General features: G+C 43.8%; 1 protein-coding gene across 7 annotated transcripts in view; it reads right to left on the bottom strand.

Moving 5' to 3' along the window:
- The window catches only part of PRDM5 (PR/SET domain 5), a 151,443-nt gene that overhangs the window by 50,428 nt on the left and 73,108 nt on the right, over positions 1-27,907 (bottom strand). For all 7 annotated transcript variants that reach the window (XM_075929819.1, XM_014574834.3, XM_075929820.1 and 4 more), the window contains 2 exons: positions 25,787-25,947; positions 10,434-10,527 (listed from right to left, as the gene is read on the bottom strand). In XM_075929819.1, the coding sequence (XP_075785934.1) occupies positions 10,434-10,527; positions 25,787-25,947 (255 nt within the window). The remainder of the gene's footprint in view (positions 1-10,433; positions 10,528-25,786; positions 25,948-27,907) is intronic.

The following is a 27,907-nucleotide window of genomic DNA, read 5'->3' on the forward strand; positions in this document are numbered from 1 at the left end:
GCTGCATTCCTCATTCTGGCTGGGGAGGGCAGAGGACAGATAAACCTGGACCTGCCCCAGCTAGGGAACATGCACCCCTCGGCTATGCCCACTGGAGCTGCAGCAGCCAGAGGCACTTCTCACTTGGCCCAAAGCTGCTGCAGAGAGAGGGCTGTGTTGTTCTCTCTCCCTGGGGCAGCCTACATCCTGAACCCCTCATCCCTAGCCCCACCCAGAGCAATGATTTAAATGAAGCATGTACATTTTCATTTTATTTTCCAAAAAACAAAAAACAACTGAGGTAAAGAGCTGAGCAATGCCAGGTAAATCTTCAGTATATCATATGATAATAACTGATCCATAACATAAGACTTGGAATGTCCCTTTCAGGCGGTCGTATCGTTATAGTCTAGTATCCCAGGTAGGAGTTCAGCATGAACTCCTAGAGCCCCTACTAACAAAGGGAAATTAATCTGAGCCTATGTTTGCCTGGATTTACCGCATACAAAACAAAACAATCCCCACAATTAATATAGTTATAAACAACATGAATCGCCAGTACCCATGCTGAGAGAACATGACAACCCACATCACTGAATTGGGACACTAGCCACATCCGCTGTAATCACTAAGGCCTGAGGGCATTTCTGAGACTTGTACAACCATGGTTCTCAGTTGTTGTCAAAACTTAGCACTGGTTGAGAGGGTGATCCAGAAAGATGGATTGTTTCGTTCACAACTCACAAAAGGGGATATGTGATGACAAACACAGGAGGGTATAATTTTGTATTGATTTAATTCAAAACCACGGTGTTTAATGGATGCCAACAGCATGAAATACTCAAAATTACTGCAGCATTTGAAAACCATGGCTTCACTGTTTAATGTGCAGCTAAGCTCTCTTATTGAGCAGAAAATCACCTTAAAAACCCATGTCAGGTCTTTCCCAAAGCAGTTAAAGGTAATAAGTTTTATTATTGAAGGCCATTAAATGAATTCTTGACTTTCTGCATTGCTTTCTGATTATAGGGATTCCCTCCCTTGGCAACTCATATTTCCCTTTGCAGTGATGTAGCCCCTCAGAAGGTGAAGCACTACTTTGACCCTTGCAATTAATTGGAGAAGTACTGATTGCTTTTCACTGTGGACAACCTTCCATCAATAATTCATCTCGGTGGCACACATGGTCTAACACTGCTGATGTGTCTGGTTACCAGGGCAAGCTGAACTTTTCTCTCTATGAAAAATGGTGTAAAAGTATTTCACCAGAAAACCTGAAATTGGTTTAACCAAGTGCCTAACTCTGAAGTTATTCCCTTCTATTACAAACATCACAAGGTAACAGAGGAACACAAAAGAAACTCATAAATCAGTGTCTGAAGAAACTTCATATCTAGCTGGTCTATTTCTGAAAATCTAGGAACATATATGTTGTGATCCACAGAGAGGAAAGACACGAATCACAAACACAATCCAAAATATTAATGACTAATAAATAACTAATTTATTGCAAGCAAGGAGATAGCTCTTAATCATGACAAATCACTGCAAATTATTTTATATCTGGTTTTGTGCAGGAGAAGTTTCTAGCTTTCAAAGTTCTTATCCCCTCAGTTTAATGGGGGCAATAATATTGAAGCATTTCAATTATCTGTTGACCAAAGAATGGCATAAACCTGCATATTTCTCCAGATCAGTCTTGCATGGATCAATCTTCCAGCCAGGCTCATTCATCAGATTCAATTGTGTGTGTATATTTTCCAATTTGGAAGCCTTTATTATTCAAATAAACCTCATAATTATTGTTTCTGGTATAATAATGGCTCTGAATAATTACTTTACCATAGTTCCAGTTGAAGGTCTTGCAGGGAGTGGGTTCATGAAACTTTTTCTAATATTTAGAAATGTTGCTTGAAGGAGCCAGAGTATTAAGTGCCATGAATAATGCTATACATTAAATTAGAATTTTCAGTCTGCTAGCTATAAAATCCAACCTATTCAAAAGAGATCTATTGTCTGCTTTGAAAATAACTAACATCACTTTACACTTTAAAACTGAAGCCTAATATCTGTAGTTCATAGTAAACAGTAAAGATGTGGCATTCAACAAACAACATTATCTATTATGGAAATAAAAAAATAGGATTGTGAGAAGAGAAAACTAAAGCAGTTCATCTAAAAGATGGGGATGGAATTCACAGAAAGTCTATGGTCTACAAAGATTATTTTTGATACCTATCAACAGAGCAAGCAAGTCAAATAATGATTTATGCAGCCATGAAGATGAAAAGATTTTACATTCAACAAACTGAGAAGTGAGAATCAAGAATTTTTAATTAAAAACTGGAGTAAAATATTGAAACTTCCTGAACTGTCTGAGATTGTGGAGGTTGGGTCGTCATAGAAAGAGGAGAAGGGGGAGGTTGCACTCTAATTCTTTATTATGCTTGCCATGACACTGCCTTTTGTGTTTCTAGCTTGTTATTTTATTCAGATACACAATATCCAGTTATTGCAGTAGAATTCCCTTTTTTCAGACCTGCAGTGACGAGTGACTTTCACATTCATGAGAGAATAAAAGCCAAAACTATAAATTAATTTTATCCTGTCACCCAGACGGTGGAATATTTTCATCTGGGTACATGATCAGATATAGGGCCATTGAAATTACCAGTATTCAGCACTAGATGCATTTAGAACTATAAACTGTATCACAAAACAAATAACTTTTATCTTAACTGATAGCCATGATAGAGGAAAGCGATTAATACTTCTAGCAAACACAGTAGAAAGCCAAGTGATTAAATACACACATGCTGTCATCTCCCTGTAACCCAAATTTGCTTATGCAAAATTGAAGAGAATTACAGGAAGCCTATTTGTTACCAGCAGCTTTGCATGTCAAACAAAACCTACATCCTTTCATGCTGGAAGCAAAACATCACTAAAACTTTCAGTGCATGCCAATTATTTGAATTGAATATGAAGACTGTGGTAACTGAAATCCTCCAATATGACTGATTTGTTTTGAGCATGTTTGTATATGTGCTGTGTAGAATGACAATAATATGGTATGGGTGATACACAAATGGATATCAAGACATAATAATAAAAGACTTTGTGACAAAAAGAACTGAGTAGGGATGGGTTTAATGATTGAGTGATTGGATCTACATTACATGTAGGATAGGGTAAGAATCTGAGGCTGAGTCAATACTAGATTCTGAATTTGGATTTTATACTGTTGAGGTTTTGCAAGTTTATTGAGAGATTTCAGTCCCATCAAACCTGGAACTAGGAAACAAGACCTTTATCATTCTGGATTTAACCCAGAAACCAAAAATATACCAAAGATAGGGGGACTTCAAATCTAGGATTCAAACCCATACTTCTCTATCGGAAGTCTGAAAGAGTTCCGATTAAAGACCCTATTGTTGGCACTTTTTTCGTTTATGAAATTTAAAGAGTCACATGAAGGTGGTCTGTTTCCATTTTCCCTAATAGTCATTTGGGCTTCCTGATTATAGAAGGCTTTTTTTTTATACCAAAGAGTATAAGTTATTTGTGTGTCCATATATTCCTAACTTTCTAATTTCCAACTCCTATTTAATAAATCTTTATATATTTTACTGTATTACTGTTTATAAGCATTGTCTTTGGTGTGAGACCCAAAGTGGGGTAAGTGACCGGTCCTGTGGTATTAGGAGTAACTTGAATGTTGCTATAATTCTTAATGTAAGGACCCATGTAGGACAGAAACACACTCATTTGGGTGGCAAGAAAAAATTGGAGTACAGGCAGTCCCCGACTTACGCGGATCCGACTTATGTCGGATCCGCAGTTACGAACGGGGCTTTTCTCGCCCCGGAGGACACGGACAGCAGGACCTCGCGGTCCCGCTGCCCGTGTACTCCGGGGCAAGAAAAGCTGCTCCGCGTCTCCCTGGTCTGCAGACCAGGAAGACGCGGTGCAAAGCCGCGGAGGGGCTGGGGCTGCGGGGCAGCCCAGGCACTCCTGGGCTGTCCCACCGCTGGCTTCCCCCGGCAGCCCCAGCCCCGCAGCGGCTTTGCAAAGCCTCGGGGGAAGCCGGCGGCGGGACAGCCCAGGAACGCCTGGGCTGTCCCGCTGCGGGCGTGCTCCAAGGCTTTGCTCCCAGTCTCTCTGCAGACCAGGGAGACGGGGAGCAAAGCCGTGGAGCACGCCCGCAGGGGGACAGCTCAAGCGCTCCTGGACTGTCCCGCTGCCCGTGTGCTCTGCGGCTTTGCTCCACGTCTCCCAGGTCAGCAGACCAAGGAGACGGAGCAAAGCCGTGGAGGACTTGGGCGTCCGGCCACCCCCGTCTCCCTGGTCTGCTGGGGGGAGAGAGGGGTGCAGCTAGTGCCCCCCCCCCCAGCAGATCAGGCTTTTCTTGCCTACCCCTGGGGTAGAGCAGCTGGGGGCTGCCGGGTTGGTCCCGCAGCGCCGCTCCGGACCAACCAGGCAGCACCCCCGCTGCTCTGCCCCAGGAGTCCTGATTCAGCCGCTGCTGGTCAGTTCCAGCAGCGGCTGAATCAGGACCTGAGGCAGAGCAGCTGGGGTGCTGCTGGGTTGCTCCAGTAGCGCCGAGGAGCCGCGCTACTGGAGCAACCCAGCAGCACCCCAGCTGCTCTGCCCCAGGCGTCCCAAGTCAGCCGCTGCTGAAACTGACCAGCGGCTGACTACAGGAAGCCCGACGCAGAGTTGCCTCTGCCCCACGCTTCCTGGAATCAGCCGCTGACCAGTTTCAGCAGCCGCTGACTTGGGGACGCCTGGGTTTCTTAAGTTGAATCTGTATGTAAGTCAGAACTGGCGTCCAGATTCAGCCGTGGTTGAAACTGATCAGTTTCAGCAGCGGCTGACGCCAGTTCCGACTTACATACAGATTCAACTTAAGAACAAACGTACAGTCCCTATCTTGTACGTAACCCGGGGACTGCCTGTATACAAAGGGAATGCCTGGGACTCCATGCTGAGTCTGTAAAAGTGCTGCAAGAGTTTGCACTTAGTGCAATTGAGTGGTGAAATCTGAGTTTAGAACTTAGAACCAGTTAAGAGTTTGTGCCCTGGTTTTTAATAGTCTGCCCTTAGGTTGGTTTTCAGGCTGTTGCTTCACCTTTGGGAGCATCACAGATGCAAAAGCTACGGTCTTTATTTTTGGAAGTTGATCTACTACTACTCAGTTAAAATAGATCAACTTTCTAAAATAAAGACAGTAGTCCAGAACTAGATCAATGATGAACACAACTCAAACACAAGTATGGAATCTCCAAGAAAGTAGCCATTTCAGTGTTCTAGGGAAGTACTTCCTGCAGCATGCACACCTTTTGCATATGCTCTCGACTGTCTGGTGGGTGCATGTTTGAATTACAGTTACCACAATGTTCCCGTTGTTCTTTTCCATCCATGTGCAGATTACATTTTTATGTGCATCAAGGGATATGCGAACGTGCACCACCAGCAGAAACAAAAATCCTAGTTTTGGGTGCTCTGCTAATCAGCTGGACAGCTGATGATTCTTCACTCAGTGCAATGCTGGGATGGTGTGCAGTAAATAAAGTGTGGTACTACCCCCTGAATAATGTAAATATTGAATAGCTACTCAGAGTGACCACGGTCAATCCTGTGCACTGAGCTAATGGTCCTGCGGAAAAAAAAGGATGTGATTATGTAACTGAAGACGATCATAGAGGTCTACTTAGCATTGCACAGGAAACCTTAATTCAGGAGTTTCCTAATTTTTGAGTCCTTGACCTTGTAACCCTAAAGTTCTCTTAGGGTGCGTCTAGACTACAGGGTTTTGTCGACAAAAGTGGACTTTTGTCGACAAAACTATACCTGCGTCCACATTACCGCTGAGTTCTGTCGACATAACGTCAACAGAACTCAGCAGTTTTGTCGACGCTGGTAAACCTCATTTTACGAGGCATAACACCTTCTGTCGACAGAGTTTCTGTCAACAGAAGGTGTTATTGCATGTAAACTGTCCTTTGCGTCCACACTACCATGTCGACAAAGCAGCTTGCTTTGTCGACAGAACTCAATGTAGTGTAGACGCTCTTTGTCGACAAAAGTTTTGTCGACAGTATCTGTCAACAAAACTTCTGTCGACAGAAGCCTGTAGTCTAGACGTACCCTTAATGACATGTGGCTTTTAGTTCTTCATTTTGTAGCTGCATAACCAAGCTCGCAAAATCAAACTTACACTGCATCCATCACCATCCTCAGTTTTTGGGCCTGTTTGGCTGGTATGAAAATCACATGCGCATTATGGGGGGGGGTGTTTATGATTGTGGTAAAAGACTATGATTGTGGGTGGCCAGTGCAGATGAACGGATTGTCAGGCCCCTGGGCAACGTGGGAGGGGGGGGGCAGCTCCATGCTCTAGGAAGGGGCAGGGCGGGGGCAGCCAGCCCACAGCACTGCCTGGAGCGCTGGCGTTCAGAGGCTGCCGGCGTTCAGAGACTGCCAGAACGCACAGCATGGGGTTCTGGAGGGCACTGCCTGGCACTCCAGCAGAGATTCTAAAGGGCCTAGGGCTCCAGCCATGGCAGCATCTGGAGCCCTGGGCCCTTTAGAATTGCCATGCCCCCAGGGCAACTGCCCTCTTTTGCAGTTTCCCTCCTGTTCCCCCACCCCACCCCATCAGTGGGCCTGACAGAGGAGGTCAAAGTCAAGCAAAGTAAAGCTGTGTTGGGACAAAGTTTCTCCAGTTTAGCTCTTGATGCACATTAGTCCTGACCTGCAGCCTCCTGCGCTGTTCCAGTCCGGACTCATTTCTTTGGCAAGTTCTGCCTTTTGTATTCCAGGCAGATTTCAAAGGGAGTCTCCTTAGAGACTTAGGGTAACCCATCAGCTAGAAAAATGCCATTGTTACCACATGTTAAGGACATAGATGGTCATCACTGGAGTGGAAATAGATGGTAGAAGTTGTACTTTTTTTGGGGGGGGGGAGAAGGGGGGATGGAATGTTTGATTGTTCTGGGGCATCCAATCTGAAAAAAAAAAACCCATAAAACCACAAAAAGGGCTATGATGGCTTAAAGAGATATAGCATAATTTTGACCAAAATAGTTTCTAAATACAAATGATAATGGACCTACATCCTCAAAATAGTACAGTTTTGGAAAGCTTGTGAAATATTTAGTTTTTTAAGCATTTTCCCGGGGGGGGGGGGGGGGGGAAGGGTTTTTTTGTCCTTTTTGGTTAAAGCAAAAAGTCTGTCGTCACATGACACTATGAGCTTGTTCATACCATATAATATATCAAATGATCTGTCAGTATATACTGGAGTGATTTGAGAAAAATAATCTGTTTGCTGTTTTACATTTTATGAATAGTAGCCAGCGTGCAATGATTCCTGCTCTGGCAACTTATGTTAATGCAGCATATACCGTAATGAAATATTTTCAGGAAGCACTCCCCTCTCTTGGCCAAAGCTGATCATGCAAATCTACTGCAAAGAGCAGCTGATTAAATCAAATGCTGGCATCAAAGCAGCACTCTTATTCCCCCTACGAACTACTAACCCTTAACTGCCTACTTAATTTTAAGTGCTCTTCTACAGCAGTGGTTTCCAACTCTTTTTTATAACATGAACCGGCAAACCCATTCACAAACTTTTGGTGGACCAGTAACATTTTGCTTGCATATTCATTACGGTAATTAATTTTAAGAGGTTATATGTTATTTTACATCACATCTGTATGCACACAATACATGTTGTAATGGATCAGAGTTTGCAGATATCTACAACCAGTACTTTTTTTGTGATGGTACTGCCCGGTATGCAATACTGGCACCTCCCGATGCGGTACCGGCACCTCCAGTCAGAGCTCAACAACTTTTCCCCTGGAGTGCCGGCACACTTTTTTTTTTAAATAAAAAAAAACAAAAACAAAAAAAAGCACGGTCTACAACACCAAAAAAAGTTCACAGAAAGAATTCCCTGCGGGCTGCTGTATCTCCCCCATCTCCTGTATAACCCCTGCCCTGTGTGTCTCCCTTCCCCAGCCAGGCTGTTTGTGCTTGCACAGTCTCCCCCCAGTCTCCTCTCTCACATCCCTCCTTTCCCTCCCTGTGACTCCCCCCTCAGAATTTTCCTCTATTGCATCCCTGCTTCCATCCACCCCATAAGTCTCCCCTAACCTCCCTTTGGCGTCTCCTGCATCCCCCTCACTCCTCTTATCTGTCCCTGCCCAAACCCCCGGGACTGGCTTCCCCCACCCCACACATGCTGGTAGCAGCCCGGGACCAAACCTTTCCCCTGAAGCCACAGGGCACTGCTCCTGGGGGGGGAGGAGGGATTCACTTACCTGCTCCCCAAGCGCTGCCTGCTCTGGGGCAGCGACTGGGCTGGGGCTGGACAGGCTGAGGGCGCTGCCCTGGGAGAGGCTCCTGGGGAGCAGCGGGACTGGCCCTGCTGGAGATTCCTCCTTCCGGCTGCAGCCAAGGCTCTGGGAGCCCAGCAGCAGTCCCTGCTGGGATTCAGGGATCTGGCCCAGAGTCTGGCCCCAGAGTCACCGCGAGCAGTGGCTGCGAGTCGGCTGAGCCCAGCCCTGGTTCCCAGAGCCCCTGCCTGCTGCAGCTGGATCCTAGAGAACAACCCACCGTGCTGCCGCCCCTGCCCCTGGGCTCAGGCAGCAGCCCCCATGTCAAGACAGCGTCATGCAGAGAAGCCAACGCAGCGCAGGGAGAAGAGACAATCCTGCAGAAAGGAGAAGGGGAGTTTCTGGGCTGACGGGGCCTTGCTCCAGAGTACCCGAGCCAATCATCAAGGCATGGACAGCGTGCTGGGGCCTGGCTGCCAGCAGTTCATGTCTTGGCACCAGTTCGTGGACCGGCAGTTGGGAACCACTGTCCTATAGCACCTGCAAGCCCTTTTTGCTCAGCAATTTGTCTCATCTAGAGAGGGTTTCTGGACTAAGTTCAAGGTGTGTAGAAGGATGAAAGCTTCTTTCAGGAATGCATTGTAAGGCAGCCAGAAAGCACAGCAAGGCCACAGCAGAGCTCCACGATTTGTTAAGGCAAATCAGCTGTAGAGGATCAGCAGCTGCATCTCACACACACATCCCTCCTGTGGATTTTCTGCCTGCCTGCGCTCATCTCATTCAAAGCCCTGCTCCTTCTTACTCATATACTGCCCCAGCCTAGACTTTGACCTGCCCCTAGAATTGTTCCTGCTTTGGAACCAGTCCTCCTCTTGCCTTCCTTGACACAAGGCAATCTGGTTATGACCCTAAGCCTGGTTCTGACTCAGTCTCAACTTCTGGTGATGGCATTTGGATTTTGATTCTTTTTTTGACCTATAGCTCCAGTCCTCGTTTGGATTTTAACTTGGTCTTACACTCAGGCATTTAGCCTCCAGTCCCTAGGCCTAGTTCCTGTTCTAACCACTACAGATGGCTGCCTTTGAAAGAATCACTAGCCACCTTATCTGTTCCACTAACAGAAGTTGGTCTGAAAACAATATATTCTTTCACCAAACTTGTGTCTCTTATGCTAATATTCTGGTATGTGTGAACTATTTCTAACTCCACCTCACCTTGTACTTTCCACAAGAACCAGAAATTCCTAACATGGTAATAATGTAGTTATAGAATCAATTTTTGCTTCCAAAACCAACAAAACTGACTATCTAATGTATCTGCAATCAATGTCTAGTCAACCAGTGATGCGTCAATCCCATATTTGATAGCGCACTATGCTTTACCATGGCAACTATAGTGACGTCTCAAAACAGTAAGGGCCATGTCCTGCTTGCCTTACTGATATGAGTTCAAGGGAGCCAACAGCATCTCCAGGCCTCTAGGCAAGGTGGGGGCGGGGGTAGCTCTGCGCACCTGGAAGGGACAGAAGTGGTGGAGCTGGGGGAAGCCAGCCCTCAGCGCCTCATGGATCACGCTCCCCCATCCCTCCCAAGCACTTGGCACTGACTGGAGCATGCCATGTAGCATTCTGGTGAGATTTAAAGGCACTGGGTCTCTGGGCTCTTTTAAATTGCTGGGCCCTGGGGAAACTGTCCCCCTCTCCCTCCCCTCCATGGGCCTGTGAGAGTTGCTTCATTCAAGTCTCTGGGACAAATCCTCAATTTATGCAAATTGCCATAGCTCCACTGAAGTCACGTGGGATTACACAAACACGGGCAGCATGATTTAGCTCTAAATTAATCAGGCCAGAACAGCAGGCTGATTAATAAGAAAAGTTAATTCATGTACAAATAGATGGGTAATCAGATAGTCTAATGGGATTTTTGTAATTGGTTTGTCTGAAGCATGGTAACTGTGGATCTCCAAGTTAATCAGGCAAAAAGAGTAGTACAAAAAAATGTCAAAATGCAGTATTAAGTCACCCTGTGTAAACACAGTAGTTAGATTGCAAGAAAATTTCTGTAATGCTCTAGGGAGCTAATTTCTTTTTACCACATAAAACTACTGTACCTGTATGACTCCGAATATGAACTCTTAATGTTCCATTGCTTGCGAACTTCTGTCCACAATATGGGCATATTTTCTCCTTTTCCCCTGTGTGTGTCTGGATGGGGGGAAAAGGAAGAGGAAGAAAAAATAAAGGTAAGAAAAGATTTTGCTTTGCTTCAAAGAATTAGGTTCAATAGAAGACTCAATATACTTGACATTGACTATTTTTCTTCGTTTTTCTCTATTGTTTTTTTTTCTTCCAAACGTATATTTCCTTCTACAGTCATTAATATTTGATTTCATGCCATCAGGCAGAGATTCTAAAGAATTAATCATGGATGTTCTTTTAGTCCACACAATAGCTAAAGTTACTAAATTAATCTCATTATTGATTGTGAAATAAACCTGTTTATCAAATCTAACTACAGTTTCACCCAGTTTATGATTCCTTAAATAGTTTGGTTTATAAAGTTTTGATTAATCTTTATGTGCCTTTGCCAACATCCACAATGGTGGGGGGAGAGGAAGAGTACCTATTTTTCCAATGCTATTTCCAGTTTAAAACAGGAAACATGGATTTCTTCAAGACTCCACTAACCTCCATAAAATAAAAGCCTACTGCTTAAAAGCTTCTATTATGTCCTGTCTTCTTTTATTACAAAATAAAATAGAGTTTGATTTGGCCTGCAGAAATTTTTTTCCTGTAGGAATATCATTTGGAGAAAGGGTTGGGGAACTTTTGCCACAATTTCTCGTTTTTCTAACTGGCTTAAGCTCTAATTGAAATATATTTTGGAGCAGAGTTTAAATACAACTCAAATCAACATGGACAGCTATTCACCATAGAAAACTGTAGTTCACTTCAGTGCACATGAGCTGCAACACTGGATCCTCTATGTTTAATGCATAATAAATATTTGATTCATCCATTTATGGAAATTTCTGTAAAATATTTTGTGCATATTATGTACTTTGATAGGAATTGACTCAAATGTCTATTTCAGGGTATGCTTGTGTTAACTGTCGGCTTTAGAAGAGGAAAGTCTGCTATAAGGCAGGAATAGCTATAAGCCAATCATGGACATCTGTGGGCACAATTTCAAATGCTACACAATTGTTTTCATATGTATCTACACTTGCCAGAAAAATGATGATGTGAAAGACTGAGTCTTTGAGGTATTTCCAGTTTGAACCAAACAATACAATGCTTGGAAGTCTTATAAATATCATACTTAACATTCATAAACCCATAAAAGTTGGGATAACAACCCAGACTGCTGGATTCTTACCATCTTTTAAGATGAGAATATCTTTACCTATTTTTTTGTCAGAACACTTTCCCATACAAAAATTTTAATCTAAAGTTTGAAAAATAAATTATTTGAACCATTATCAGCTGACATAAAACAGTAAAAAAAAAATCTTAATTTTGTATAAAAAGATCAACTCTTATCATTTTAGGTATGTCACTTAATGTATATATCTCACGCAAATTAATGTACGAAATCAAATCTAAAATACAGATTACCATTTTGCCCAAACAAGGCAGACAAGAAGTTACAGATATTTGGAGTTATTTTTGTATGCAGCTAGGAGGCAGAGCGCAAAAAAAAAAAAAAAAAATTCTAAACAGTTATATTCCTATTTACCAAGGTAACAGTTAATATTTTTATTGCATAAATAAGAAATATTAGTTATGGAAAGTCACATTAGTGTGTGTTTGTGTTTAAACACATACAGTAAATTCCCTGTGGGTAACAGAAGAGCAGATACCTCTCCTGGGAAAAATGCTTTCATCATTAACTGAAAGAGCAGCAATTTTTTTTAACTTCAGTTTTTCTGTATTTTATTATCAGATGTTTTACCATGAAAATATTAATTTGTTCTCTTAAACTCAATGTAACTGGCAATCTAATTAGGACTAGAAACTTTGATATCAGTCATACATGGATAGGACACATCACTTTCTTGAGGTTACTTCCTCTCTCCCCATAATTCTATTCCTACAACAAGAACAATTAAAAATCCAATTTCCATGTTTACTTTAAAAGGTAAGAATGGCCATGCTGGGTCAGAACAAAGGACCATGTAACTCAATATTCAGTCTTCTCTCAGTGCCCAAGTGCCCCAGAGGGAATAAACTGAACAGGTAATCATCAAGTGATCAATTTCCTGTCACTCATTCCCAGCTCTGGCACACAGAGGCTAGGGACATAATCGCCGCCCATCTTGACTAATTTACATTGATGGACCCATCATCCATGAACGTATCTAGCTCTTTCTTGTACTTTGTGATGATGTTGGCCTTCACAACTTCCTCTGGCAAAGCAATCCACAGATTGCATTGTGGGGGGGGGGGGGGAGAGGGGAAAGGAGGAGGGAATTAGTTGTTTTAAACCTGCTGCCTATTAATTTCATTTGGTGGTCCCTAGTACTTTTTTTAGAAGGAGAAAATAGCACTTATCTACCTTCTCTACACCTATAAAATCATGACTGATCACAATCATATCCCTGCCCCCTTAGTCATCTCTTTTCCATGCTGAAAAGTTCTAGTCTTATTAATCTTGGCTCATATGGAAACGGTTCCATATCACTAATTATTTATGTTGCTCTTTTCTGAACCTTTTCCAATTCCAATACAAGTTGGACCTAAGGATGTTAAATTGCGGTTAATTTACTTGTCAAGTAGTGGATGGAATTTTCATCGACTACTTGACTAGTCGATAGGCACTTCCGCATTCCTCCTTTGAAATGTACAAGAGCCCCAGCAGGAGCTCTTGTACATTTCAAAAGGAGGAATGTGGAACACCCATGCAAACCTGGGTCAGCAGGAAGTCCCGCTGACTCTGGGCTGCATGCAGGTGACAGTTTTGAAAGTACAAGAGTCCCCAGTGTTAGGACTGATAAAGGCAGCAAGGGGGGGGGGGAAATCAACTAGTCAACTGACTATCCGATAAGCAAATGCTTATTGGATAGTTGACTAGTCTTTAACATCCTAGTCTGGAACCCTCAGGACCTGACCAGTCCTGGATGAGGAATTTTGACGGACCAGGGGAGGTAATTTCTGGCCCCTCCTGCTACCAGCTCCCTCCAGCCCTAGTCCAACTGCTAAAACCAGCCAGCTCCCCCCTCTGCTGGCCCCTGCTGCCCTGTCAGCCTTCACTGCCCTGCAGGCAACCCCACTGCATCTGTGCACTGGGGTCCTGCTGCTGCACTGGGCAGCCCTGCTATCTCCACTCACCAGGCTCCCACTACCATACCCGGCTCCCGCTGCCTCTGCTCACCAGGGTCCCACTGCTGTGCCAGGCAACCCTGCTACCTCTGTGCACCAGGCTCTAGCTGCTACATCATGCAGCCCCACTGCCTCTGCACTCCCGACTCTCATTGCAGCTCCTAGCTCCTGCTCTCTCTGCTTGCCAGGCTCCTGTTGTCGGGCAGCCCCTGTGACTCCATGCACTGGGCTCCCACTGCCCTGTTACGCAGCCACACTACCACCTGGAGCTCCTGCTGCCCTATTGGGTAGCCCTACTATCACGCATCGGCCTCCTGTTGCCCTTGCAGCCTGTAGGGCTCCCAAGCACAGATGTTGCCAGACCAGAGAGTCCCAGTTAAGAGAGTTTCAACCTGCACATCTTTTTTGAGATGGGACGGTCATATCTGCATACAATATTCAAGATGTGGGAACAGAGACACTAGGATATTTTCTATCTTCTTATCTCTCCCTTTCTGAATGATTCCCAACATTCTCTTCACTTTTAACCACCACTGCACAACTGAGTGGATGTTTTCAGAGAACTCTCCATGACGACTCCGAAATCTCTTACTTAAGTGGTAACAGCTAATTCATTTTATATGTATAATTGGGATTATGTTTTAAAATGTGCATTGCAACATTAAATTTAATCTGTCCAGTCACCTAGTTTTGAGAGATCCTTTTAAAGCTATTCACGGTCGGTCTGGGACTTACCTTACTGGCCAATACCCTTACCTATCAACAACTATAAAAACCAATCTTGAGCGATATGCTGGACATTTGCAATTTTCACTGACTATAGCGGGAACTAAGAGCATTCAGAATTTTATAGGTGGTGTTCAGTACCTTTGCATTATTGAGCCTTTTATGGCTAGAATGTCATACTGGTCTATGCATAGCTATTTTGAAGGGACAATGCCTGAACATAGAGGTATCAGAAGAACCACTCTGCAGCGAAAGCTGTGGGCATGAGTTCTTGCAGATTTTCACATATTGCTCTGAGGCCTGAATTCAGGAAAGCATTTTAAGCCTGTGTTTAAGTATGTGCTTAATGTTAGTATGGATGTTTCCTTTAACTGCAGTCTAACAATATATATCAACTAACCAGGAGAAGATGCCCTCCCATTTGGTCCTAACCATTCTATTTTGCTGAAACTGATAGCCCAGACTGATTTGCATTGAACAGCAACTTATTCCACAAATAAGCACATTTACTGAATGTAATAATTACTCATGGTGGAAGGTAATATTCAAAGACAGCAAGGCTGTCAAAATCTGGCCCTTATTTACTTCTTTACTTTACCATTTGAGAGTAAGAGTTACAGCCATTTCTTTTTACTATTCTTGTGTCTGAACTATGTATTTACTTACTCATGATATCAATATTCAGGATTATCTAGGCAAAATGTCTTCAGTTCAAAAATCAAAGGTAACCCCCCAATATACTAATGGTGAAAAAAGCAAAAGACTTTCAATAAATTCAGACTCATTCTCTTCCCACAATAAAAGGCTGAACTCTTTCAAAATATGTTGTGAAAGGGATTCTACCTACCAGCTACACTGTGAGCATCACCATGTTACCTCACAAATAACCTCAACAACTCCCATCTCAGTCTTCTTCTATGAAGAACGATTTATCAGTCAACCCTTCCCTTCTCTTAGGATTTGGTTAAAAAACATCATTTAGGATAACTGTCTATATTTCAAATAGGATAGAAGTAAGATTATTAAACCATTCATCCCGCTGACAAATTCAGTTTTTAAAACTTTTAATTTAATTCTTTGTAAGACAGGAAATTAATTCAAATTTTGATTGAAAAATCCTCGGCCATTAAAAAGTTATACATTCTTTATTCTTCTTGAAATACTTCACCTCACATGGTAAAAATTATACTGTAGTTGAAGTTAAAGTAAATGGGATACAGTTTCAAAAACTAACACACACACTGTTCATTCCAGGATGCCAGGGATATGAATGTTTAATCCATCTTGATTAGGGTAAGGTTGTTTAGAAGTTTTATGTATCTTTTATGGCAACATTGGGGGATTCCAGATAGACAACTACTAATTCATTCTGAACAACCATAATCACAGGATTTCCCGAAGCAATTCATAACTACCCTAGGAGTTCTTGGTTGCTCAAATACACGGGCCAGTCGTATTTGTACGAGCAGCACAAAACGGTAGGTTCATTCTCTAATGCAGTGTTCTCAAACTGTTCCTCAGGACCATTTTGGGAAAGCTGCTAGCAGGCCCGCATTGCTTTGTTTATCTAATGGGTTCCTAGTCACAGAGCCTCATGGCTCCCATGGGCTCTGATGTGCCATTTCCAGCCAAACAGATTCCCATGGTTCCCCTTAGCTACAAATGGCAAACCAGAGCCAGTGGGAGCTACGAGACTCCATGGCTACAAACCCTTAAGGTAAACAAACCATTGGGATTTATTTGGTTTCTTAGATCTAACTTCGTAGCATCGTCCAGGGCTAAATGAAATGTATATAAATTATCTTAACAATAAATACAGTTAATTACAGTTCATGCCTTGAAGTTCTTAGTTGATCCTTACAGCAACATAACTACATTGACTTCAATGGAATTTTTGTTGGATTTAGTAAAAAAACTAAAACTAGCTTTAGTTTAAATAAAGGGTTTTTTTTTTGAGTCTGGCTGTTTGACTTTAACACGGCATTCACAGGGACAACAATAAGACAGACATTCTTTCATATCAACCCAGTTCTTCAGAATGAAAAGGACTAGTTTGGATAGCAAGATCTGTAGTTAGGACGACTCTTCTCTTTGGGGATACTGGGCCTTACTCTCCTAGTTAGAGTGTAGAAGGATAAAAGCTGTCACAGGGACTTTATTCACCAGATAACTGTTACAAAGTTTATTATTAGAGATTGGTTCAAGTTTTAATCTAGATTCATATCTGAATTTGCTCAAAGTTCAGGGGGGGGGGGGGGGAGTTAATCCATGTGTAATTGTTGTCTACCCTATTAAAATCTCATATGGGATTTTTATTTGCTATCACTTGGCAGGCCCTTAAGGGTTTTCCCCTGCATAATTAGACCAACATTGCATACTCAAAAAAATTTATCTAGTGACCTCACAGTTTGTCAAATAAAAAGATTTAATGTGCTTTTAAAACCAATTTCATTAGATGCAAATTATGAGAAATATTTTCCATCAGACATCAATGCTGTAAATTTGTACCTACGGTTTTTATTGATGTTAATTGCACCAATAAAACGTGCAATTACTTCAAACATCTGCATGAACACAAGCTGAACAGAAAGACATCTTTCAGATTTGCGCACGAGGCATCTGTATTTTGCAACCAGAGACTATTTTAGGGAGGGGCATATAATTGCACCCTCAAAATTAGAAGCCATTTTTCAAAATGTGAACTCATACAAAATTATCATTTGTGTACATATGTAAACACACACACACACACACACACACACACACACACACACACACACAGAATGATTGTATGTATAGAAATATTCTAATGCCACTGATCATTTTCTCTACTATATATTTGTCTGTCTGTCCAAGAACTCCTCCTAAAAGGTAAGCACTAGGACCACCAAATTCGGTATACAGCTTTATCTTATTGTAACTTAAAACAAGGTAAGGATTTGGTTGTGCCAGAAAAATGAGATGTGCCTAGACTGGAACTGCTTCTCATAAAACCATACAGGAAAGAGACAAAATCACCAGGCAGGTGGAAGGGACTGGCTGGGGGCAGAATCCTTCTGGGATTTCCCGAGCCCTAAACTTCCCACCCGCCAGGTGCACTTTAGGGAGGGCGGTGGAGGATGAAGTTCCTTCCTCCACCCTAATTCGTAGGGTAACATTGCTGGTTGCTCCCCTTCTTCAGAGAGCAAGGGGAAAGTGCATAGTTTGCTGCATTCTTCACTCTGGGTGGGGAGTGCAGGTGGCAGATAAACATGGACTGCCCTATCTGGGGGCATGCACCCCTCTCTCAACTGTGCCCACTGAAGCGTCAGCAGCCACGGAGAGGTGCTTCTCATCTGGCCCCAAGCTGCTGTAAAGAGAAGGAGCTGGGGTTATCCTCTCTCCCCAGTGCAGTCTGCATAGTGAACTCTTCATCCCCAGCCAAACCCCAGAGCAATGATTTAAATGAAGCATTTACATTTAAATATTGTATTTTCCAAAACAACCAAAAATTGAGTTAAGGACCAAGTTAATTGTTTAAAACAATATAATATTGGGAAATATTTCATTAGTTAGTATTAGAGTTCTTATATAAACTATAGATTCAAATATACATGCACAAACATATCAGCATTAAATTTAAAGGACCAAATATTACTATTTCATTCAAACTTTGAAAATACAAGAATTTAGATCAATTAATATCTATCATTAGCAAATCTCTGAAATGTTTTCGTAGCTTCAGAATTTGAATTAAATCAACTAAAAGAAACAGATGGCAATTCTGTACGAATGAGATATTTTGTATAATATATTCATATTCCTAACATTTTTCATTCTCACCCTCCACCCCCACAAACCATATTAGTGCGGTGATCAAGAGTTCTAAAGTACCTGCATCTCAGCTATTTTAAAATTAAGGCATAACAAATTCTAAAACAGAAAGATATAATCCATACAGATTTGATCTTAAGGTCACTTCTCAGGTTTTATACATGCAAAGCTCATATGAGCCTCAAACAAGAGATCTGCCTGCAAAAAGACTTAATAAGGGACTTCCAATCAGAGCCAATAAGTGAAGAGACATTTTGAAATTAAAATTAAATATTTTAAATAGAAAGGATAAGAGAAAAATAACCCAAATGCTTCAAAAACAGTCACTTAGGCCATGATCCTGAGATTTGTCAAGTGTCCTTGTCTCCTACCCATTCCAGTGGGAGCTAAGTGGTTCAACAACTTGCTGAGGATAAAGAAATAATGGATCATTTATCAACAGTTCCAAAAGACATAAGAAAAGAAGAGTTAAGTAGCACAATGGATTTCTACATTAGTTCTTCACCCTTGGAATCCTGTGTTCAAACCGTGCCCCAAACCAGGCACAGATGGAAAGCAATTTGACGGGGTTTTTTCTTCTACTCTCCAATGGGAATTAGTTATACAAATCAAAACCATTCAATAGTTTGCAGGATAACCATCTTCAGCTGAAAACTGATAGCAGGAAAGCAGAGATGTTGTAGGTCAGTGTTTCTCAAATTCAAGCCACGACAGCCTCCTACTGAGATGGCTGGGTGGTGGGAGCAATGGCCCCTCCCTGAACCCATCCTTGCTCCTGCCTGCCTTGGTATTTGCTGGCACCACCAGCAGGGATCGGCACCCTTCAAAATGGAGCCTTCTGAGGGCTCTGGGCAGTGCTTCTGCAAACACATCAGACCAATGCATGTGCTCAGCTTGCTTTGGGCTTCAACTCCCGGGATGCAGCTCTGGTTTTCAGATCATCTATTGTAAGCCATATACAGACATGCACAGTGAGAAACAGAAGAAGGTCTATTTGCAAATGCTTACAACGTGCCTCGCTCTAATCAGTGCAGCATACGTACAAAATTAAAGAAAGAGTTGGCATAACGGGAAAAAATCTACACATTGAAGAAGATTCTGAATGACGACATTCTTTTGCCAAGACAGAATTGAAAGTCAGAGGTTCTGCTGGAGTAGAACAAACAAGAAGAAACCAGCTGAAACAATATAGTGGTTTTGCCTACAGCTCAACGGTGACAGTAGGGATGTTAAATTTAGATTAACTAATCAAACAGTTGATGGGATTTCCATTGACTATTGGATTAGCCTATAAGGGTACCTCTGCCTTTGAAATGTAGCAAGAACCCTGTGGGACCTGAGCCTTTGAACTATACAAGAGCCATGGCGGGGTTCTTGTACATTTAAAAAGGAAGCCCTGCAGGGAGCGTGGGGCTAGCGGGGACAGCTTTTAAGTCAGCTCCCACAGCATCGGCTCCTGCTCCCCCCCGCTGTCTCTTTCTAATAGAGGCAGCAAAGAGAGGGGGGAAGCAACTAGTCATGAAACGCTTCTGCTTATAGGATAGTTGACTAGTCTCACATCCCTAGGTGACACTGGGATTTTTTTTTTGAGAGAGAGAGAGAGAGAGAGCGCGAACCTGAAACTCATGTCACTTCCTGGAAATGGAACTAGAGTTCCACCGTCCATCAGTCCTACTGAGCATATCAGGGAATAACATTCTTTCTAGGTATAATACTAGAAGCAAGGACTGATTAATGGTCAGGTTATCCAAATAAACTTCTAGCAGTGTGTATTATAGGCAGGGTTCGACAAATTATGTCATCTACTCCCTCGTGGCGAGTAGATTACAACCCGGAAGAGCCAGGTTCGGGTGATCTGCGCATAATCTTCCTCCATTATGTTTTGACAGTGTTAAGGGCAAGTTTGCATTTTCATAGCTACAGCTAGAAACATACTGTCCATGTTTTAGATAAATAGTGTCCTTGGAAGTGTCTTTTTTTCCTTTTAATAACCTTCTCTTTGTTCCTTAGATGTAGTTTGTTTACATGAATATTTATATATAATATATCACTAATTAGCTTGATACTTTAAAATACTATATTTAAAGTATTATATATTTATAACATTTCTCTGTTTAGAAATTAGTTCTATACATTTAGAAATAGTGGCATATGAGATAATGTTTAGCGAGAATAAAGTAGCTCAACTTTGATCTACCCTAAAACTCCCTATCCAATTTAACAGTGCCTATAAAAGGATCAGAGTTTCCAGTCTGCTGAACAACTACTTACATAAAAGATTGGATAGTAGATGCCCAAACTATTCCTAGCTATTCCATCCTGTTATGGGTGGATTCTGCCATTTTTGTAGCATTCAAAGACAATCTTATTTTTAAAATATTTTTTTCTGTGCACTAAAAAAAACCCCCAACAAAACAAAAGATCACACACAATCCTGATGATATATAGTACATAATACATGATAAATTCTGTCTCTTTCATTGAAACAAAGTGGAAAAAATACAATTTAGATTATTTTTAGATTTTACATACTGTTTTATGATGTATAGTTTTATTCTTAAGCACAATACTACTATAGATGGAGAGTAGACCACAACTCCCTTTAATTTCCTTTCTATCCTCAACATATCATTACTCACTGCTTTCCATGCCACAGATTGATTTTTATTCTATTTTGGTGTGGTAACTCAAAGAAGTGTAGTTTCAAACAAATCTAATTAAGTAGCCATTTGATGAACTTTTTCCAGATCAAGGAAGAGCAAAACATAAATTATACCAGAGAATTAATATCTTATTTTACTATTTTAATCTGCTCTGAAGCAGTAAACAACAAGTGACACTTTCAGCAGATGTGCTTCATTTGGTAATCATAACCAACTTACTGTAAACCAGCATCAAATCAAAAGCATAAAAAAAAGCACACACACATATAACCAATTTCGCCCACTGCTCAGTTATGTTTCTTCCACAAAAAAATCTAGCATTCATTTTCTTGAGGGGGCAGGATTGGTCCAAGTTTTTAATGTTTGATAGGCACATCCTGTAAGGATCCGTGGGACTAGACCTATAGTTCCCTCTAAGGTGTGCATGGGCACACCAAGAATTTTAGTTTTGCCCACCTCCTCAGCAGGGCTGCACGGTGGCTGCTCCACGTCACAAAGCGTGACAGGTGGCTGCCCCGCCCCAGGAGCAGCTGGGCAGCCACCACGCAGCTCTGTCCCTAACCTCAGCCCTTCCCCAGTGCTGGAGCTGTGGCCAGGTCGAGAGCCCGGCAGCAGCTCCGGCAGCTGGGGCCAGCGCCACCACATGGTAGCTGGCAATGGCTGCTCCGATGGCCAGGGCCAGAGCTTCCCTGTGGCAGGTGGTGGCTGCAGCTCAGAAAAAAAAAGGCACCCGGATGTGCTTCTGGCAGGGCATGGGGGCAGCCTTTATTTCCAGGTGCTGCTGCATATGCCCTTTGCAGAGATGCATGCTTAAAGGGATCCCCCTGGACAGCCATCGCTCTGTTCCTGCTTCTGGCTTGCCTACCTCCTAGAGGGAAAGAAAAGCTGCTGCAGTTCTTGCTCTGGTTGTCCTGCTTCCTCGGACACCACAGCAGTTTATTTTCAGGTTTGTTTTTGTGCTTTTCACTGTATTTTTGGCCATGGAGCCTGAGCTGCCCCTGGCAAGTGATGGCCCCACAATATGATGCTGGAAGTTCTGCTGCATCTTCATGAGACCATCATGATGTTTGTGGAAGAGCTGGATTTAGAGCCCAGCTTTGAGCCCCTCACTCGGGCTGCAGCCCCACTGCCCTTGTCACTGAACTTATTCCTGGAGAGGCGAGTTTGGAGGCTGGACACCAGTTAAGACTGGTGGGACCGGTTTGTTATGGAGCAGTAGGATGACAGTAGGGGGCTGGGCAGGAGGTGGGGCTGTACCTGGGTCTGGGATGGCAGGCGGTGAGTGGGGAGCAGGAGGAGCAGGACCAGACACAGGACCGGAGAAGGCCATGGCCTCCCGGATAGCAGTGCAAATAGCAGTGCGCTGCTGGACTAACTCATTCAGCAAGCACCTGCGCCACTCTGCCTCCATCCTTTGGTTAAATGTGTCCTGCATCCCTTGCGGGACTGAGATGTGCTGGCACACCAGGTCCAAATATGTGCCCCAGTGCCGACGGGTTCCCTGCAGCCGTCTGGGTGGTGGGACAGGTGTGTAGCTCCCCTCACGGTCTGCTGGTCTGGCTGTGGAAGACAAGAGGGAAAAGTCGTCACTCGTGCATGCTCACACTTTCTCTGAGGGCATGCCCTCCTTCTCAGCAGTCAGTGCCTGTCCTAGGGTCAGGGGATGCTCATGTGGGTCTCAGTAAGGCATGGTGTGGCCTGGCCAGCAGCCACGTCCTCCCTGGATCCCAGAAGGTGTGCAGGCCCTCACCATGCCTCCCCCACACACACACCCTGTGGCCAAGCAGCACTGGCAAGTGTCAGGCCACAGTTGGGGTTCCCAAAGGTTGCTGAGAGGCCTGAAGCTGTGTGGCAATCCCAGCGTTCCCACCCCATGTCTGCACATGGCATCACTGCCTGCTGGAGCAGGTGGTGCCTCGCAGCCATGCGGGTGCAGGGGTAGGACGGCCCTCCCTGAGGTCGGCCATGTGTCTCCCCCTCCCCCCAGGCTGTGATCAGCATGACAGGTCACAGTACAGCACCATCCACTTTGCTCCCGCCTTCTCTGCCCTGTGTGTGTTGGGCCCTCACAGCACTCACCTGATGTTCCCTACCCGCTGTCCGAAGTTGTCTGGGAGGCCTCCTGTGTCTGGCTCCAGGGTCGGGTCACTGTGCTCCTGCTGGTGTCCTCCCCTCAGAGCTGCTGGTCCTCTGGGGTCTCACCCTGGAGTTGCGGCCGCTGCTGCACAAGGGTTTCCATCCCAGACTCCACAACCCTTTCGGGAGGCAGGGCTTCTCCAGCCCCCAGGATCCAGTCCAGGTCCTCATAATAGGCACAATAGTGTAGAGCTTCCCCAGAGCGGGAGCTGCGCTCACAGGCCCTAACATACCCCTGCCGCAGCTCCTTCACCTTGGCTCTGACCTGGTCTAGTGTGCAGGGTTGGTGGCCTCTCTCAGCAAGGCCATCTGCCATTCTGGCATAAACATCCATGTTCCTCTGCCTGGGGGGCCTGAAGACACTCCTCCTCAGACCAGAGCTCCAAGAGGGCTTTGATCTCGGGCCCAGACCAGGAAGGTGCCCAGTGTTTGGTGCCCCTGGCTTGCTGTGGGGATGTGTCCCTGGAAGGGCCAGGGGGATTTCAGAGGGCTTGTCCCTGGGACATGGCTCTGAGTGGCCCTACCAGGAAGAGCTGAACAGTCAGGGTCCTGGTTGGAGCTGGCTTGCTGCCACAATGCTACTCCTGGGTGCCTGTGCCTTTTGAAGATGGCTACAGGCAGGAACAATAGAGTTGAAAGCTCTGGCAGGCGTGTTCACCAGGGCTTCTTCCTGGAGGCCTTCAGTTTCTAAATAAATTCTTCCCCATGTCCACACATACCTTTTTTCGACAGTTCTCAATGGAAAATAGCGTTATTCCTCATAAAATGAGGTTTACCGCTGTCGACAAAACAGCTGCATTCTTTTGATTTACTGTCGACAGAATGCGGCGGTAGTGTAGACGCGGGTGACTTTTTTCGAAAAAAGCCAACTTTTGTCAAAAAAAAAACAGTGTAGTCTAGACACAGCCTGTGTGTCTAGCTCTTGCTGCTTTCAGACCTATGTAAACAGGAGAAATGTCACTTACTACCCTGGGGAAACAGTGAAACTGATCATGTTGTAAGGGCCAGTTTTCCATGTAAGTGTTTGCTGAATTCTAGACCCTTCCAGTTTTTGAATAATTTGTAACAATAGTTGATGTGTGTCTTTTTCTTTTTAAAATAGCGGTCTCTTTTTTAAATGAAATTGCATTTGCTTCTGTGTGCGCTAGAAAGCAAATGTATTTTAACAGCTTCATCCACTGCCACAATAATCTTTCCAGTATAAACCAACACATTTTCGAGCTGAATTACAGTTATGAATCAGATGGACTGTACTATTTATACCAGGGAGGCATAATTCTGTAGTCTAAAGGTTTATTTTAATGTTATCATTGCAAATTGTTTCATTGCTGATCATTTTAGCAACACCTTGTTAATTATCCCTTGTTTTAGTATTTTTTTCCTTTCATAATAATTTAAATGTATATATATTTATAAATGTATATGTATACATATATACACACACACAACTTTGTTAGTAACTGGTGGGTTCCACAGTGGCACATATCACAGCAATATTGGTGCACAAAGCCAAACTCACACCAGGGAAATCTTAGTGGGAACACGGACTAGAACCCTGGTTTGCAAAGCCTGGGATAGCTGGCATTGCTACCAGGAGTTCATACAGAGCATTATGAAGAGTAGGCTCTGCACCCAAAGGAACCCTCACGATGGCATCCTGCTGCCTTCTGATTTGTCCATGCTCACTGCTTAACCATGGAAGTTTCCCCGGATGTTGTCAGGACAGCCACACAGACTTCTTGCCTGCTGTGACTCCAGATCTCACCTTGCTTTCTGACCTCCAGTCTCTGACCCCAGTTTAACCCTAATCCTAACTCTTATTCTTTGCAGGCTAACACATGCAAAGGCAGTGACTATAGTAAACTTAAGTACACAGGGGCAACAGACTTTAAATTCACTTTTGTGGTTAATTTTGTACAAACCCGCTCCATGCTCAACTCACTTGCATGATAATAGGGCCCCACCAAATTCATGCCCAAGAAAAATGTATCATGAACCGTGAAATCTAGTATTTTGTGTGCTTTTACCCTGTACTTAGGATTCCAACAGTTACAATACCATGAAATTTCAGATTTAAATATCTGAAATAATGAACTTTATTATTTTTAGGATCCTATAACCATGAAATTGAGCAAAATGGACTGTGAATCTGATAAGGCCCTAATGATAATGCACATAATCAGTGCTTAATATACTCTCACGTTTAAATTGCTGTACACAAATACCATAATTACACTTTACTTTGCTGCTGCCACCCTTATAACTTTTTATAGATTGTGTTTTATATACACTTACCAATTCAAATGTTGCAGTTAAGAATGCACAATGGTTTTCAGCAGATTCTCTCACACTCTACATTTGGTGGCAGCTCTGAAGACCATTTATTGTGGCTAGTCATTTTGTTCAGTTATTTTCTCCATATTTATCCCTATTAACATCTACTAAGTTGACACCTTACCTCTGGCAAGGAAGGTGAGCAAGTGGCTTCCTCTAAAGCAGACACCAATGCTGCTCTATGGACTGGTAGACAGGAGTGCTATAAGAGCAGTACAACAAGTCACCTCTGCTACACACCCATTGCTGGAGTGTTTAGAAAGGACTTTTACCTATGAACCTTCTAGACTCTGGATGCCACCGCCAACCCCCAGTATTGAAATATGTGAACATAACTTAGTTCTTGTTAACAATAACTCAACATTTTAGTGGAAAAAAACAGATCATACACATTGGGAGATATGCTTAGTTACATTCTTGAGGGTAAACAAGGAAATGAATGAAAATGCAGTCGAGTTGATCATACTCACTTTTTTATGACTCTTAAGCACTGAAGGTGTAACAAAGGCTTTGTCACACAGATCACATTTATATTTCTTATGTCCATCATGCACAACTTGGATATGAACATTTAAAGTGTCCTTCCTTTTGAAGGTAGCATCACAGTGATCACACTTGAAGGTCCTCTCGCCTTATAAAATAGAAAAGAAAAATGTTAATACGCCAGCTAACATCACGGATCATATTAACTCTCTAATCCCTTAAGAAAGGGAACACGATCCATATATTTGCCACATGGAGGAAGCTGTACTGACATGTCCCTGGAACAAGAAGCGAAGGAACACCATTATCCAGTATAAATTTCAATTTAAGAAGGCAGAAAGTAATCACCCAAATAATTTAGCCATGAAGTTGGGATTAACCACGCTATCCTTGCCAAAAGTGAATGGATTTAAAATGACCACAAGTAGTCAGGAACTTTTGGTTTTGTAACTAATCTGGAAAGCAGCATGCCCAACATCGTAAGGTTCTAGCTATTGTGGTGCAAAGGAAGATTTTGACATTTTAAGCATGTATAAGTGATGCAGAGATGTTTGCTTGAGTTTGCAAAGAATACTTAACAATAACTTTGAGATTAAAACTCCCTCATTCATTGCAGTGAATGCTTTAAAAAAGGGGGGGGGGGGAGTATCATATTATGAAAATCAACACAGAATTTTTTATTAAAAAAATCCAAGAAGGTGAAACTGGAGATAAACAGATACAAAATTTTACTGTTCTTATTATCTTAAACATAGAAGTGAATTTCAGCTTTATGCATACTGTGTTACTATATATTGATCTGTAAGATGTACAGGCAGTCCCCGACTTACGCGGATCCGACTTATGTCAGATCCGCGGTTACGAACAGGGCTCGCCCCAGAGGACACGGACTGCGGGACCTCGCGGTCCTGCCGCCCGTGTACTCCGGGGCTTTCTCCGCGTCTCCCTGGTCTGCAGACCAGGAAGACGCGGAGCAAAGCCTGGGGAAGCCGGCAGCGGAGCAGCCCAGGCGCGGCTTTGCAAAGCCTCGGGGAAGCCGGCAGCAGGACAGCCCAGATGCCCCGTGGCTGTCCCGCTGCTGGCGTCCTCAGAGGCTTTGCTCCCGTCTCCCTGGTCTGCTGGTCTCCAGCAGACCAGGGAGACTGGGAGCAAAGCCGCGGAGGACCCAGGTGGCAGGACCGCGGTGCGTCTCGGTCCGCCGCCCACGTCTTCCTGGTCTGCTGGGGGGGGGGGGGGGGGGCGCAGCTAGTACGCCCCCCCCCCCCCAGCAGACTAAACTTTTCTCCGGACGCCTGTGGCAGAGCAGCTGGGGCGCTGCCGGTTGGTCCCGCAGCGCCGCTCTGGGCTCTACTGGACCAACCCGGCAGCACCCCAGCTGCTCTGCCCCAGGCGTCCTGATTCAGCCGCTGCTGGTCAGTTTCAGCAGCGGCTGAATCAGGACGCCTAGGGCAGAGCAGATGGGGTGCTGCTGGGTTGGTCCCGCAGCGCCGCTCTGGGCACTACTGGACCAACCCAGTAGCACCCCAGCTGCTCTGCCCCAGGCGTCCCCAAGTCAGCTGCTGCTGAAACTGACCAGCGCTGACTACAGGAAGCCCGAGGCAGAGTTGCTCTGCCCCGGGCTTCCTGGAATCAGCTGCTGATCAGTTTCAGCAGCAGCTGACTTGGGGACGCTTGGGGTTCTTAAGTTGATTCTGTATGTATGTCGGAACTGGCGGTCAGTTTCAGCAGCGGCTGAACCTGGACGCCAGTTCCGACTTACATACAGATTCAACTTAAGAACAAACCTACAGTCCCTATCTTGTATGTAACCCGGGGACTGCCTGTATTTAATTCAGAAAGCCATCATATTTAAAATATTTACAGGTCCACAAAATCTTGGTAAAGAACATGAAATCAAAGTGCATCTGTCCTGAATTGATTTCCATGCATTTCCTTCAAAACAAAAGAGCCGTTAAAATGAAAAGAAAGTCATTATTCCTTGGATCTCACTTCTCAATCCAAGTTTTTTGATCTCCAAACTCCTGAATTCTAGCTCACATACTTCCTCAATGCTACTTAATAGACAATATGGCCATCTCAATTCCACTGGGTTCAGTGTTCCTTGTGCT

This window comes from Pelodiscus sinensis, chromosome 5 (genome assembly GCF_049634645.1).
Source record: "Pelodiscus sinensis isolate JC-2024 chromosome 5, ASM4963464v1, whole genome shotgun sequence".
Classification (NCBI taxonomy): Eukaryota; Metazoa; Chordata; order Testudines; family Trionychidae; genus Pelodiscus; species Pelodiscus sinensis.